Below are 15,302 nucleotides of genomic sequence, written 5' to 3'. Positions count from 1 at the left end.
CATAGATTTCACCTGGATTCACCTGGTCGGTCTGTCATGGAAATAGCAGGTGTTCTTAATGTTTTGTATATCACTCTCTGTCTCTTTCGTCATCTCCTTCCACCACTCTCTCTCTCCCTCCTTCTCTCTCTCCTTTATCCCCTCCCTCTCGCTCCCTCGCTATCTCTCTCTCTCTCTCTCTCTCTCTCTCTCTCTCTCTCTCTCTCTCTCTCTCTCTCTCTAACAAGCCCAGGCAATGCGGCTCAGATTGGTGTGAAATCGCCTCTTAACAGGCGGGAAATGGGCTCTGTTATTTTTGGAGCAGCGAGACATGGGAGACCATCGGACCATCATTCTCACTCTAATGGCCAGGTGATAGAGGCAGAGGGGGAAGACACACACACACTAAGACACACTTAGGAATGAGAGGGTAATGAAGAGAGAAAGGGGGGAGAGAGAGAAAGAGAAAGAGAGGGGAAGAGAAGGAGAGAAAGGTAGAGAGAGGAAGAAGGTAGACAGGAGGAAGACGGGAGAGGACAGAAGGCTAAGCTAGGACTCAGATCCCAGTAGTATGATTCCCTCTGTTCCATAAGGAGTAAATCTCAATTAGCTCCGCTCCACGTTAATAATCGCATTTGACCACAGAGATCCACACCTGACAATGAGTAGCAATCAAACCTGAGCCACAGCCACACCAGGAAGCTGCAGGGGAAATGGGCCTGTGAAGAGTGTGTGTGTGTGTGTGTGTGTGTGTGTGTGTGTGTGTGTGTGTGTGAACCACTCTAGAGCAGGAAGTGTCAACAGGAATCCCATCGTCTCCTGGAGGTACATATCTATCACCCTGACACACATCCACAGGCTGTCTGGATCCCCCCACCACACACACAACATACAAATCACCCAAATAGTATGCATTTTACACAGTTAATGACAAAATAATTCCAGACTGTGCTATTTGTGTGCTTATTTATGATATTATAGTCGCCTTCTCATGATAAATACTCTTAAAGCGAAAAAAACAAGGCCTAGTTAATTCATTTAGACTTCATTTAGAACATATTGATACAGGTTTGATTTGTAAAGTTCAAATAGGGTATCTTCTTGTACATCCCGATTTCTCAACCATATATCGTCACTGTCAAATATCGCAAATACTCGATATTATCATATGCAGACCCAACCCTAACACACACACACATCACTCTCTCTGTCTTGCTGTCTCACACGCACGCACACAGAGACTGTGGATGATGTGGACTGAAGTATGGGTTTGTACCACAGGAGATTGGTGGCACCTTAATTTGGGAGAGCGGGCTCATGGTAATGGCTGGAGCGGAATAAGTGGAATGGAATGGTAGCAAATACATCAAACACATGATTTCCATGTGTTTGATGCCATTCCATTTACTCTGTTTCAACCATTATTATGAGCCATCCTCGGCTTGGCAGCCTCCACTGGTTTGTACATTATTTCCTCTGACAGATCCAGAGCATACCATGAACACACACAAAGTGCCAACCGCTCGGCACACACAATATCATTTTCATCCATTTCCATTCATCATCAATGAATTTCCTTTCGTTCTAAAACAGTTGTAGCCCTTAAAATGGCAGATTTGTCCAATGATAAGCACCTAAATTAGAAGCAGTGGCTGTAAAGTGAAATGCTGTACATGACATCAGAGCTCAGGGTCGCGGCTTTACAGCACTGTATGGGATACAACTGACAGCGCTCCAAAAGGTGAGCACCAGTCAAATAAGATGTCCCTATCCCTCCCGCTAATTGGGCTACTTTTGCACACGTTTTGTTGTCAGAGAGAGGGGAATGCTGCAAATCAATCAAATCAAGTGGACATTGCGTTCTGGAACATGAGATGTTGAGGATTATAATAAACTCCACTTTGATGTCATACAAGCAAACCAAAAGTCCAAATATGCACTTCACATTTCAATATCATAAAACAAATATGATATACAGTATCAGCGTTTACGATCGTTTGATGTACAGTTAGAAGATGACATGTCATACCCTGAGTTGTTCTTAAAAGAATGAGTCTATGTTTGATATTTTTTGAAAGAAACTAAGCCGTGGAACACCCTCCTGAATGCACTCATGACTCCATTCGATGTGCACCAAAATGACTCTGTTTCTCTGAAGTGCCTTGTGAAAGCCTAACGCTGTGAGATCCTATTTTATAACTTAGCTAGTCGTGTTGGCAATAGAATAAGCTTCCAAATGACGCCCACCTGACCCAGATTGTGATGTATAATGGACCATTCTTTGGATTGAGTAAACCACAAATGAAATCGAATCACATTTTATTTGTCACATGCTTGGTAAACAACAGGTGTAGACTAACAGTGAAATGCTTACTTATGGCTCTTCACAACAAACAAAAAAACCCAAAGGAAATACTAGACAAATAGAAAAATAATTACAGGAGGAATAAATACACAATGAGTAACGATAACTTATACACGGGGTACCAGTACCAAGTCGATGCGCAGGGGTACGAGGTAATTGAGGCAGATACAGTATGAATACTGAACAAAAATATAAACGCAACATGCAACATTTTCTAAGATTTTACTGGGTTACAGTTCATAGATGTAAATCAGTCAATTAAAATAAGTGCATTAGACCCTAATCTATGGATTTCACGTGACTGGGAATACAGACACGTGTCTGTTGGTCACAGATAACTTTTTTTTAAAGTAGGGGCATGGATCAGAAAACCAGTCGGTATCTGGTGTGCCTCATGCAGCGTGACATATCTCCTTCGCATAGAGTTAATCAGGCTGTTGATTGTGGCCTGTGGAATGTTGATCCAGAGCACGTTGATCCAGAGCATCCCAAACATGCTCAAGGGGTGACATGTCTGGTGATTATGCAGGCAATGGAAGAACTGGGACATTTTCAGCTTCAAGGAATTGTCTACAGATCCTTGCGACATGGGGCCGTGCATTATCATGCTGAAACATGTTGTGATGGTGTTGGATGAATGGAACTACAATGGGCTTCAGGATCTTGTCACAGTACCTCTGTGCATTCAAATTGCCATCGCTACAATTGCAATTGTGTACGTTGTCCATAGCTTATGCCTGCCCATACTATAACCCCACCCCATGGGGCACTCTGTTCACAACGTTGACATCAGCAAACTTCCCGCTCACATGGTGCCACACACGTTGTGAGGCTGGTTGGGCGTACTGCCAAATTCTCTAAAATGACATTGGAGGAGGCTTATGGTAGAGAAATTAACATTAAATTCTATGGCAACTGCTCTTAAACACTCGCCCCCCAATACCCCCAAAACACATGTAAATATTGGACTATAAATTGTGCCTTCCTGTATTATACTTTTGCTAAAATGTTTATTATATTCTACCGAGCCATTTGCTTCATGTTCATATAATTTTCTTCTATTATTTCTTATTGTTGTTTCATTGTCAAGAAGGAACCTGCAAGTACGCATTTCGTTGGACAGTGTATACCATGTGTATCCCGTACATATGACTAATCAAACTTGAATCTTGAAACAGACACATGAATGAACACTCACATGAAGTCAGAAGTAGAGAGGGACCAGGCTTCAGAACCACTCAAACTTACCATAAGAGTTTTCAATGTAATACCAGGTAGGTTATAGAGAACACATCCTCTTTTACAAAAGATACATCAGGTTCTCCAACCCAAACAGGAATGAATAAGGCTTTTCTCTGGCTCTGTAGAGACCATAGAAATAGATAGAGGACTCTTGTGCCCAAAAGCTTGTTTTAGCATGGGCAGTGCCATTCAGGGCTTCCACCATTTTAATGTAGTCAACTGGACGAGGATTCCTATAGCTTGGGAGCAATCAGCCAATGACAGAGCATTGTCTTCTTCAAATTGGGTGCTCTGGTTTGTAAATGGCTTTACTATCGCCATCTAGTGGTCAAAACAAATGAATGACAAGATTTGGTTCAGGACTCCAGCACAGCAGGTGGGGGTAAATCAACAATATTAGCTTTACCCCTCATTCCAAACTGGAAAAACTACCCAAAACAGCTCAACACTGGCCCCTAGTGTCCGCACCGACTTAATTTCAGAAGCACTCTATCTCGCTAACTATTGTGGTTCAATGTAAATCAGATTATGGTGATACAGACTTTGGTTATTGGTGGTTTTAACAATACAAACATGACCTATCTATGTGTCTATCTTATATCCAGATCTAATGCATTGGTATCGGATGAAAAGCCCTAAGCAAAGGGAAACATTGAGGTTGATATATTGGACTTCATGTCATAGACTTTTTGGGGGAGAGAAAAAGACATAGGTTAAATCATGCAAATACACCAATCCAGAATGGTAGCTTAAAGGCCCTAGCTGTGTTATTAAATCAAATCAAATCAAATGTATTTATATAGCCCTTCTTACTTCAGCTGATATCTCAAAGTGCTGTACAGAAACCCAGCATAAAACCCCAAACAGCAAGCAATGCAGGTGTTGAAGCACGTTGGCTAGGAAAAACTCCCTAGAAAGGCCAAAACCTAGGAAGAAGCCTAGAGAGGAACCAGGCTATGAGGGGTGGCCAGTCCTCTTCTGGCTGTGCCGGGTGGAGATTATAACAGAACATGGCCAAGATGTTCAAATGTTCATAAATGACCAGCATGGTCAAATAGCAGGTCTGGGACAGGTAGCACGTCCGGTGAACAGGTCAGGATTCCATAGCCGCAGGCAGAACAGTTGAAACTGGAGCAGCAGCACGGCCAGGTGGACTGGGGACAGCAAGGAGTCATCATGCCAGGTAGTCCTGAGGCATGGTCCTAGGGCTCAGGTCCTCTGAGAGAGAGAAAGAAAGAGAGAAAGAGAGAATTAGAGAGAGCATACTTAAATTCACACAGGACACGGGATAAGGCAGGAGAAGTACTCCAGATATAACAAACTGACCATAGCCCCCCGACACATAAACTACTGCAGCATAAATACTGGAGGCTGAGACAGGAGGGGTCAGGAGACAGTGGCCCCATCCGATGATACCCCCAGACAGGGCCAAACACGCAGGATACAACCCCACCTACCTTTGCCAAAGCACAGCCCCCACAACACTATTACCTGTATAGAGGCACGTGTGTTTGCTGTACTATAGCATTCGTTACATTGCATTCATATACCCATCCAGCGTTATACAGCCTAGTCTGTGTAAAGAGCACTATAGCTGGGACAGGCCAGGGGAGACAGCCCCTCAGATTGGGCAATTTTAGGGTTGTTGGGGGGGGGGGGGGGGCAGACAGACAGACAGACAGACACACAGACAGACAGTGAGCGACAGACAGACAGACAGACAGACAGTGAGCGACAGACAGAGAGAGAGAGCGACAGACAGACAGACAGACAGACAGAGACAGACAAACAGACAGACTCCCTCACCACTAGGCAGAGGTCACAGCGGTCTAGTTCCTTTCAACCTGAGTCAGGATGTCAGAGTCCAGAGTCTCCCCAAACCAGACCACATCAGGCCTGAGCGGACCACTACAGCCACCCTGCTTACACCTGGTGAGGTACACACACACACAATCAAGTTAGAACACTCCATCCTGTCCCCTACATGGGGATCTACAACAATTCATATGATTGTGATCTACTGCCATCTAAAGGTCACGTTATTAACAAACTCAAATCAATCAATATTACATTTCTAAACTCTTATAAACCAAACGGAACCGAGTATGTACCACCTGGGTAGGTGATGAGGAGGGATCTGAGCATCATTGGTGTTTGACTCTGCTGCACTAGAGAGAAAGACAAAGCGAGAGAGAGACAGCCATAATAAATAACTACTGTTACCAACAAGTTGCTGACCTGACTGTGACTGTGACTTACCCTTTGCCCTCCAGGGCAGCACAGATGGGGCTCTTGTGGCTGACCGCAACATTACCACAGTTCATACAGCTGGTTTTAAACAGACTGCCTGTGGTCACACATGAGGAGGAGGAGAGGAGGAAGAGAGGAGAGATTAGAAAAGAGAAGAGAGTGACAGTAGACAATAATAATGTGCAAACTCAAACAGCATTTTTTTTTAACAGACTGACTGTGGTTACAGAGACCGACAGATGAGGAGAGAAGGAGAAGGATTAGTAGAGAGAAGAGAAAGAGGAGAAGAGAGAGAGACAGTAAACAAAGAACAAGGGAACCAGACACAAATAAAAGTAACCATACACCATCTACAGACTAGTCTAGTACCCAGATCAAGCTAACTACTGTGGTTAGTACCCAGATCTAGCTAACTACTGTAGTTAGTACCCAGATCAAGATAACTACTGTGATTAGTACCCAGATCAAGCTAACTACTGTGGTTAGTACCCAGATCTAGCTAACCTCTGTAGTTAGTACCCAGATCAAGCTAACTACTGTGGTTAGTACCCAGATCTAGCTAACTACTGTGGTTAGTACCCAGATCAAGCTAACTACTGTGGTTAGTGCCCAGATCAAGATAACTACTGTAGTTAGTACCCAGATCAAGATAACTACTGTGATTAGTACCCAGATCAAGATAACTACTGTGGTTAGTACCCAGATCAAGATAACTACTGTGGTTAGTACCCAGATCTAGCTAACCTCTGTAGTTAGTACCCAGATCAAGCTAACTACTGTGGTTAGTACCCAGATCTAGCTAACTACTGTGGTTAGTACCCAGATCAAGCTAACTACTGTGGTTAGTGCCCAGATCAAGATAACTACTGTAGTTAGTACCCAGATCAAGATAACTACTGTGATTAGTACCCAGATCAAGATAACTACTGTGGTTAGTACCCAGATCAAGATAACTACTGTGGTTAGTACCCAGATCAAGCTAACTACTGTGGTTAGTACCCAGATCTAGCTAACTACTGTGGTTAGTACCCAGATCTAGCTAACTACTGTGGTTAGTACCCAGATCTAGCTAACTACTGTGGTTAGTACCCAGATTGAGGGAAAGCGTGTTTTTAGATGAGGCGAATAATCAATTTCTACAGAAATATAATTGCTTTCACATCTCTAAATTGTCTTGATCAGGCTTCCCTAAGCTGAGAACACTGTGTAGAGATTGTTTTGAAGTCTGTGAAAGTTTATATGGTATATCTACGGCCTAGACTACTACCCAGGATGAAGTGACTATTAAACAATGGAATGAAACTAGCCTTCAACAATATTCTCTGAAGACACACTTCAATAACATGAGCCCCCCAATAATCACTACTAGCTAATCAGACACAGGTTTACACCCCAAAATGGCACACTATTGACTATCACCTGTAGGGCTCTGGTCAAAAGTAGTGCACTTCATAGGGAATAGGGTGCCATTTGGGACGCACCCCCAGTGACAGTGACAGTGACATCGCAATATTATCGTGGCTCTACTAGCTAGCTATTCGGGACAGTGAAAGTCAGCCTGAGTGACATTTCCGTGGTTACAATACCGTGTATCTCCAGGACGTTGGTGGATCTGGCGCGGTAGTGCAGCTCGTCGATGTTCTGTGTGATGACGGTGACGCGGCGTCCCTGTCTCTGCAGCCGCGCCTCACACTCTGCTATGGTTGGGGCTCTTCCTCAGCATCACCTGACATGTAATGTATGAATTTTTGTATAAATGTCTTGTTGTACTTTCACTTATACCATTGTAAATTAAACATGTTCGGTAGTGGTAGAACTCCACTCCTTGGATGGGTTCTGACTGAACGCACCAGGGGTGGCCAGGTCCTGATGTAGGGGAAGAGAGGAAGAAGACAATAAGATAGAAAAAAAGAGGGAGGGAGAAAATGGGAAGAAGGAGAAGGAGGAGGGAGAAACAAGGGAAGAAAGAGAGAGAGGGGGCGGGAGCGGAGGTGGAGAAAGGGAGAGGGAGAAACAGGAGGAAACAGAGGGCCCTGGTCAAAAGTATTGCAATATAACAGGAATAGGGTTCCATTTGGGATGGGAGATACCTAGTCAGTTGTACAACTGAATGCATTCAACTGAAATGCCTGAGCAGGTGTGTGTTTACCTGGGCTTGCCATTTCCTCCAGAAGCTTACTTCTCTGAAGGTTGGGACCCCACTCTCTGCGCTCAACCCTGATCCCGTCAAAATGGCCACGTGTTTGGCTTTAGAGAACAAGTCCCTGAACGCTTCCAGGTCTGAAAACACATGCAGTGTGTGTGTGTGTATGTGTGTGCGTGTGTGTGCGTGTGTGCGTGTGTGTGTGTGTGTGTGTGTGTGTGTGTGTGTGTGTGTGTGTGTGTGTGTGTGTGTGTGTGTGTGTGTGTGTGTGGGTGTGTGTGTGGGTGGGTGGGTGTGTGCGTGCGTGCGAGTGTGCGTGTCTGTGTACTAGTCCTACCTGAGCTGTGTCTGGCCATATCCTGTCTGCCCTGGGTCCGGAGCTCTTTGAGACGGACACACAGCTGAGAGGTGATGCCTCTACTGGTGCACTGACATACAATCATCAGGGTTAACTAACTCAGGGCTGGGACAGACAGGAGGAGAGAATACACACATTATAAAAAGAACACAGGAAGAGAGAATACACATATGTGACACACACACTAGTAATGGGTCACCAGAATACCTGCACCCCACAGATGTTGACACAGCAAAGGACATTGAACTTAATTCAATTCGGACAAAAAACATGATTTATCCCAGAGGGACAATTACTTTGGGCATGCAAAGGTTTCTTGAGCTCTGTAGATGACAGCTATCTAGTATCCAATGCAACTCAAGCACAGGGCTGTGTTCAGCATAGCCACAAGAAGTAGAGGTACTGAGGGTGCTGCAGCACCCCCTGATGAATCCAAATACAGTACCAGTCAAAAGTTTGGACACACCTACTCATTAAAGGGTTGTTCTTTATTTTTTACTGTTTTCTACATTGTACAACAATAGTGAAGACATCAAAACTAGGAAATAACACATGGAATTATCTAGTAACCAAAAAAGTGTTAAACAAATCAAATATTTTGTATTTGAGATTCTTCAAAGTAGCCACCCTTTGCCTTGATGACAGCTTTACACACCTGTGTGTGTGTGTGTGTGTGTGTGTGCGTGCGTGCGTCACCTGGAATGCATTTCAATTAACAGCGGTGCCTTGTTAAAAGTTAATTGTGGAATTTCTTTCCAACTTAATGCGTTTGAGCCAATCAGTTGTGTTGTGACAAGGTAGGTGTGCTATACAGAAGATAACCCTATTTGGTAAAAGATCAAGTCCATATTATGGCAAGAACAACTCAAATAAGCAAAGAGAAACACCAGTCCATCATTACTTTAAGACATGAAGGTCTGTCAATCCAGAACATTTCAAGAACTTTTAAAGTTTCTTCAAGTGCAGTCACAAAAACCATCAAGCGCTATGATGAAACTGGCTCTCATGAGGACCGCCACAGGGAAGGAAGACCCTGAGTTACCTCTGCTGCAGAGAATACATTCATTAGAGTTAACAGCAACTCAGATTGCAGCACAAATAAATGCTTCACAGAGTTCATGTAGCAGACACATCTCAATATCAACTGTTCAGAGGAGACTGCGTGAATCAGGCCTTCGTGGCCAAATTACTGCAAAGAAACCATTATTAAAGGACACCAATACGAAGAAGAGAACTTGCTTGGGCCAAGAAACACGAGTAATGGACATTAGACCGGTGGAAATCTGTCCTTTGGTCTGATGAGTCCAAATTTGAGATTTTTGGTTCCAACCGCCGTGTCTTTGTGAGACGCAGAGTAGCTGAACGGATGACCTCCGCGTTTGTGGTTCCCGCCGTGAAGCATGGAGGAGGTGTGATGGTGTGGGGGTGCTTTGCTGGTGACACGGTCTGTGATTTGTTTAGAATTCAAGGCACACGTAACCAGCATGGCTACCACAGCATTCTGCAGCGATACACCATCCCATCTGGTTTGCGCTTAGTGGGACTATCATTTGTTTTTCAACAGGACAACCAAACACACCTCCAGACTGTGTAAGGGCTATTTGACCAAGAAGGAGAGCATTAGCCACCTATTTCATTTATCTGTACTGCTCTAGGGTTATTATTATTGCTTGAATAACCTCATTAACTATTGTGTATTGATTTATTTGTCATTACTTTTATGCTGTGCGCACTGCACAGATCACTGGAAGAGTTGTCACTGAATTATCACTGTGAAGTATTGTAATGTTTGTTTATGTTTCAATTAATCCCATAAGGGATGGGCACGAAAATAAAATGTTGTTGATTCAGTCATTCATTTACTATGTTATGTCTAGTCTATGAGACCAGGCTGGAATTTATCCATGTCCTTACCCTGTTTAGGCGGTATATGTAAGAGGTGTGTTGTGTTGTGTATTGTGATTGGAAAGTGCTATTAGTTGACACAGTTGTTTTTTTCATTCGCTTGACATAATTTGATTACACGATTTAAATTTTTGAGATGAACAAATCAGGTGACAAATAGAGAAACGCTGTAAATGACAGAGTTCGTTCGTGTTTGCATATCTTCGACACTTCTGGTTCCATTCTGTCCATTGTACCATCCACTAGATGGCATGAGCTTGATTTCAAATGAGAGAAAATAGTTGGAGAATAGCAGCTTTCAGATGGCATGGGGGTGATGCATGTAGATTGGTGTTTGCTTACAGATCACTTGACAACTACTAGAAACCCCTGCCATGAAGGCTGTGGAATCCAACATAATACGCCATAATGAAGAAGACCGAAAGTCTAGACATCTAACTCCCATCGTGTAGTAGGGTAAGGTTTGATACCTGAGAGAAAGGGCCAAACAGTCTCAGGATAGGATCCCCAATTATACGGATTTATACTGATGATGTGTTCTCACAATAGCAACTATGTGTTATTCTGTGCTATGGCAGACAAGGAAAGTGTGTGTGTATTCCTCTTTATTTTTTCAGAGGGGAGGAGGGACTTCTTCTAATCGAATGTCACTGCTCATCTCGTGCCATTGGAGGTGGTTCGCCCATCTCTCTTTCTCTCTCTTCCCGTCACCTCCGTTTCTCATCGACCGCCCCACCTACACCGTCTGCCCGTGCATGAGCGGTGGCGGCGCCGAGTGTCGTCTCGCTCAGTCCCACCGGTTGCCCGTGGACAGACGTTGCCCGACCGAGGACACCTAAATGGCGGCGTTACCGGAGGATGAGATAGACCGTCGGCCGATCCGGAGAGTCCGGTCCAAGAGCGATACGCCTTACATCACCGAGGCGCGTCTCTCTCTCCACCTGGAGACAGGTAGGTGAAACACGCGCGCACCGCCGCACAGACATACACGCACTGTCTGACTGCGTGTACCTAGTGGTTGGCTAGATGTGGGGTTCGCGGTTCGACTCATTGTGTTACAGACAGTAGCTCAAGGAGATGCGTGTCATGGAAAACTATGTGATGTATTTTTCTCCCCATTTTGCCAATTGTATGCAATCAAATGGAGAGGATTGTGTTATGACATACAATCTGTGACGTTATAGTCTGTCTGTTCAGAGCTGCTCTGCGGCTTGATGGGAATGTGATAACTATGCACACAGTGCCTCCTTCATGCATTGTATATCAGGCAGCTGAGCGAATATAGTCTTGTATTTAGATTGGTTTCCAACGTGTAGGCTATATTTAAGGTGACATTATAGGCCTATAGTATGAAGAGGATTTTCAAAATAATGTCGATGAAATGATTTTACAATGAAAGGGTCTGTTATCTTGCACTGTTGTCGATTAGGTTCTAACCAACTGGCCATACATTTGAAATCTAAACCCAATATTCTGCAGCTGAATCCATTACTATTTTTAGTTAGATAGTGTGACTGTGCGGCTTCTAGCTGGTTTGCAGATTTCCATATGCCAGAGCAGAGTGGATGACTCGACTCACTTGCATGAATGCAGCTGGACTTGTTCTATAATCTAGGCTACATTCTCACTGTGACTGACCAGATCCAATTTTAGACGTTGCTTCTGTTTTGGGGTTTGTGTGACCGACGATAGTAGCCTATTCTGCATCTACAATAGCCAACAGCCTGTAGGCTACACGCGTCACGCGCAGGAGCTGTCCTCTCTGTCATGGTGCTTAAACTGAAACTGCCACCGTTCCAAATCACGCGACAGACAGCGGACCCCGATTGATTAGTACGAATGTTATTTTCCACACATCAGATTATTCACGTCCGACAGATATTCATAATATATGGGTAACCGTACTCTAAGGTTTGTGGATGTGTGTCAAACGACTCCCCCTATCCATCGTTATAAATCCCAGTCACGTGGTGTGCAGTATATTCTCCCTATCCGACAGATGCCAACTCTCGGTGGAGGAAGCCTCACATACTGGCTATTATTCTGCTCTACCTGGCACATTTGTCTTAGCCAGGTATTTTCCTAGTGTTCAGTTTATTTGCTGAATTTATTCGGTATTCCATTATGGATTATCATTGATTTGGGAGTTGGGTTAGATACATTTATATAAATTACTTTAATGTAGCCTAAACTTGCGGTGAATGCATTATTCTAGTTGACAATTGTATACAGATTAAATGTACAGTAGCCTGCAACAGTCCAGCAATCTATGTGGTCAGTCACGCATGGCTCCATTTGTGCTCCAGGATAGGCTGTACATGGAATCATCCACATGCTCGTCTTAAACAGAGTAGTCTCACAGACAGTGCTCCCACCAACCTGCCTCTCAGAATAAGGCAACCTCAGAGAGTTAACACACACAGGAAACTTTGTCAAACAGCAGTAATGATCATGGAAATGGTCTGAAAGGGTACAAAGAATGAGAGATAATGAATATAAATGGATGCAGTAAATGCAACAGAATAACAATATGTGATAACATGGATATAAACAGTGCAATTGTGCAAAGGAATGGACTAGATTATTGAAAGCAATAGTACAACAGTGATAGTGATGAATAAAACAAAGGACTGTGTAAAAATAAACAAACATGTTAAATGTAATGTAACATACATAACCCAGTAGTAACCATACAGGGAATAATAATAACGACTACTAACAAATAATAAACAAAGGCAAATCCCAGCCAAAACAACAATGAACACTACTCACTTTTACCCACGCACTCGCTGCGCATACTGCCGTACACCCACCTCTGACCTGCACCGTAGGCAACCGCCAGCGGGACAAGGTCTTATTTCTAGGGATACAAGAGCATGCATCGGGCCTGGCTAGCCAGTGCAGGATGAGGTAGATATTTTCCGCCAATCAGATTGTGCATGATCAGCTCATGCAAAGAGAGTGGGCCGAGTGGGCAAAAGCTGATGGGCTGAGAACATGGCTCCTCACGTGAGGAGAGCTAGGGTGCGTTCCTAAATTCACTCCAGAGCAGTTTTATTTAAAGTCGGGGTCGCGACTGCTAATGGGTCTCAAAATGTAAAAAAATCTATTTAAAAATGCGGGGTGTAGGAAAAAATAATAGTACAACGTTTTTGAGAAAGATCATTTGAAATATGCAATTTTATTGAGTAAATGTATTTATTGTTTTCTTTTCATTTTGAAGAGATGAAAACGCAATAAAATGAAGGTTATTTGTTTATATAAAAATGTACATTTACAGATTTTAAGGCTGTGTCATTAGATTTTGGGTGGGGTGGGGTCGCAAGAAATTAGTGAGGGGAAAAAATCAGGTCCCCAGAAATTCTGGCAGAAAAAATGGGGTCCCCACTGAAAAAGTTTGAATACCACTGCTCTAGAGTCAGAGTGTGCTCTGGGCGTTTGTACATTTAGAGCATTGCCGGAATGTTGTTCGTGAATTCAGTGTTTCGTTCTCGTGGCATTCAAAGTGCTCATTTTGGATGCACTGGTCGAGGAGTAGGGTTGATCGGAGTATTCAGCAGTCAAGCAACCATGCCAACTGGCTAAAGTTGGCTAGCTTTCTAGCTACTTCCAGACACAAATGAGAGAACAATCAACATTTGACTTACCCTAGCAGAGCTGGAAGAGCTGCTAGGCTGTTTTCATGTTAACAAGCAGGTTGAGTGACTGTAACTGTGTTACTGGCAACCATTTATTTCAGATTTTTTTGTCAATGTTTACTTACAGCTGTCATAACAACTAAGGCCTGCTCCAGGCATAAGCGACATAAGCGGTCGCGTAGGTACCTCAGTCGGGGTCTCAACTTACTGTTGAGAGTTAGAATAGTAGAATACACCAGGTGGAAGTTAGAAAAGTTCTCTTCTTTTATCAGGTCACTGACAGTCACTCAATTAGCCATGTCTGATAACAATTTTTAGATTGGTAAATTAGTCTAGCCAGTTATCTAAACTTGTAGTAATCATGGCCATCAACCTACCCACCAGACATGCCACCAGGGTTTTTTTCACAGTTCCCAAATCCATAACAAATTCCAGAAAGTGTACAGTATTATATAGAGCCATTATTGCATGGAACTCCCTTCCATCTCACATTGCTCAAATAAACAGTAAACCTGGTTTTAAAAAGCAGATAAAGCAACATCTCACGGCACAACGCCTCTCCCCTATTGGACCTAGATATTGTGTGTGTATGTATTGATCTGTAGGCTGTGTGAGCCATTTTGTAATTGATGTAGTTCTGTCCTTGAACTGTTCTTGTCTATTAATGTTCTGTATTATGTCATCTTTCATGTTTTGTGTGGACCCCAGGAAGAGTATCCTAATAAAATACCAAAATATCCCTATTGATTTTGTTAGTCACTCTCACTCAGATGTCATATGAACATGGCATAAGTCATGGCAAAATATGTAGAATTGCAGGAAATGAACTTTAAAATGTACTTTTTTCTCTCTGCCATCAAAAATGTACCCGTATGGTGGGGAACCTACTAACCAAATCTCTCTTAGGGCCCTCAAAAAGGCTATAACAACCACATTTCTTAAATTCCTCAAATATTTTGCGCTCTAGCACTCTCAACCCAGAGTGCTCTGAAATTGGAGTAGGTTGTCAGTGTGAATTTTACAAACGCACCCCTAGACTCAACAGCATCAGTTCGACATGGACAAGTGTGCACACAAACAACACAGGGAGTGAAATAGTGTCCTGTGGTGGCCTCAGAAGGGGGAATTCTCTTCACTAGTCTCTCACAGACAACCATGCAACGCTTTCACCCTCCTCCACATAGTGTGCACTCACAGATGCAGGAGCATTAATAGTACCAACACATAATGTATCCCAACAGTCCCTACTCCTAGAAAAAGGGTTCCAAAAGGGTTCTTTGGCTGTCCCCATACGAGAACCCTTCTTGGTTCAAGGCATAACTGTTTTTGGTTCCATGTATAACCATTTTGGGTTCCATGTAGAACCCTCTGTGGAACTGGTTCTACATGGAACTGCAGTGGAAATTTCCTGTATTTACCAAA

At 43.4% G+C, this 15,302-nt stretch overlaps 1 protein-coding gene and 1 pseudogene across 6 annotated transcripts in view; one reads left to right on the top strand and one right to left on the bottom strand.

Annotated features, from left to right (window-relative positions):
* Positions 1-5,389: 5,389 nt before the first annotated feature.
* Positions 5,390-8,422, bottom strand: LOC110523016 (NAD-dependent protein deacylase sirtuin-5, mitochondrial-like; annotated as a pseudogene). Its single transcript, XR_016496454.1, has 5 exons — positions 8,317-8,422; positions 7,423-7,551; positions 5,846-5,933; positions 5,701-5,754; positions 5,390-5,515 (listed from the first exon to the last, which is right to left on the bottom strand). The product of XR_016496454.1 is annotated as an NAD-dependent protein deacylase sirtuin-5, mitochondrial-like (transcript).
* Positions 8,423-11,058: 2,636 nt separating this feature from the next.
* Positions 11,059-15,302, top strand: part of LOC110524669 (phosphatase and actin regulator 1) — a 54,278-nt gene continuing 50,034 nt past the window's right edge. For all 5 annotated transcript variants that reach the window (XM_090236141.1, XM_021604520.3, XM_090236142.1 and 2 more), the window contains exon 1: positions 11,059-11,193. In XM_090236141.1, coding sequence (XP_090092267.1) covers positions 11,082-11,193 — 112 coding nt within the window. In that variant the 5' untranslated portion in view covers positions 11,059-11,081. The remainder of the gene's footprint in view (positions 11,194-15,302) is intronic.

The sequence above is a fragment of the Oncorhynchus mykiss genome, chromosome 5 (assembly GCF_057628025.1).
Source record: "Oncorhynchus mykiss isolate SJ-2025 chromosome 5, ASM5762802v1, whole genome shotgun sequence".
NCBI classification, from domain to species: Eukaryota; Metazoa; Chordata; class Actinopteri; order Salmoniformes; family Salmonidae; genus Oncorhynchus; species Oncorhynchus mykiss.
The sequence above is the reverse complement of the archived record's forward strand: the minus strand, read 5'-3'. Positions and strand labels throughout refer to the sequence as shown.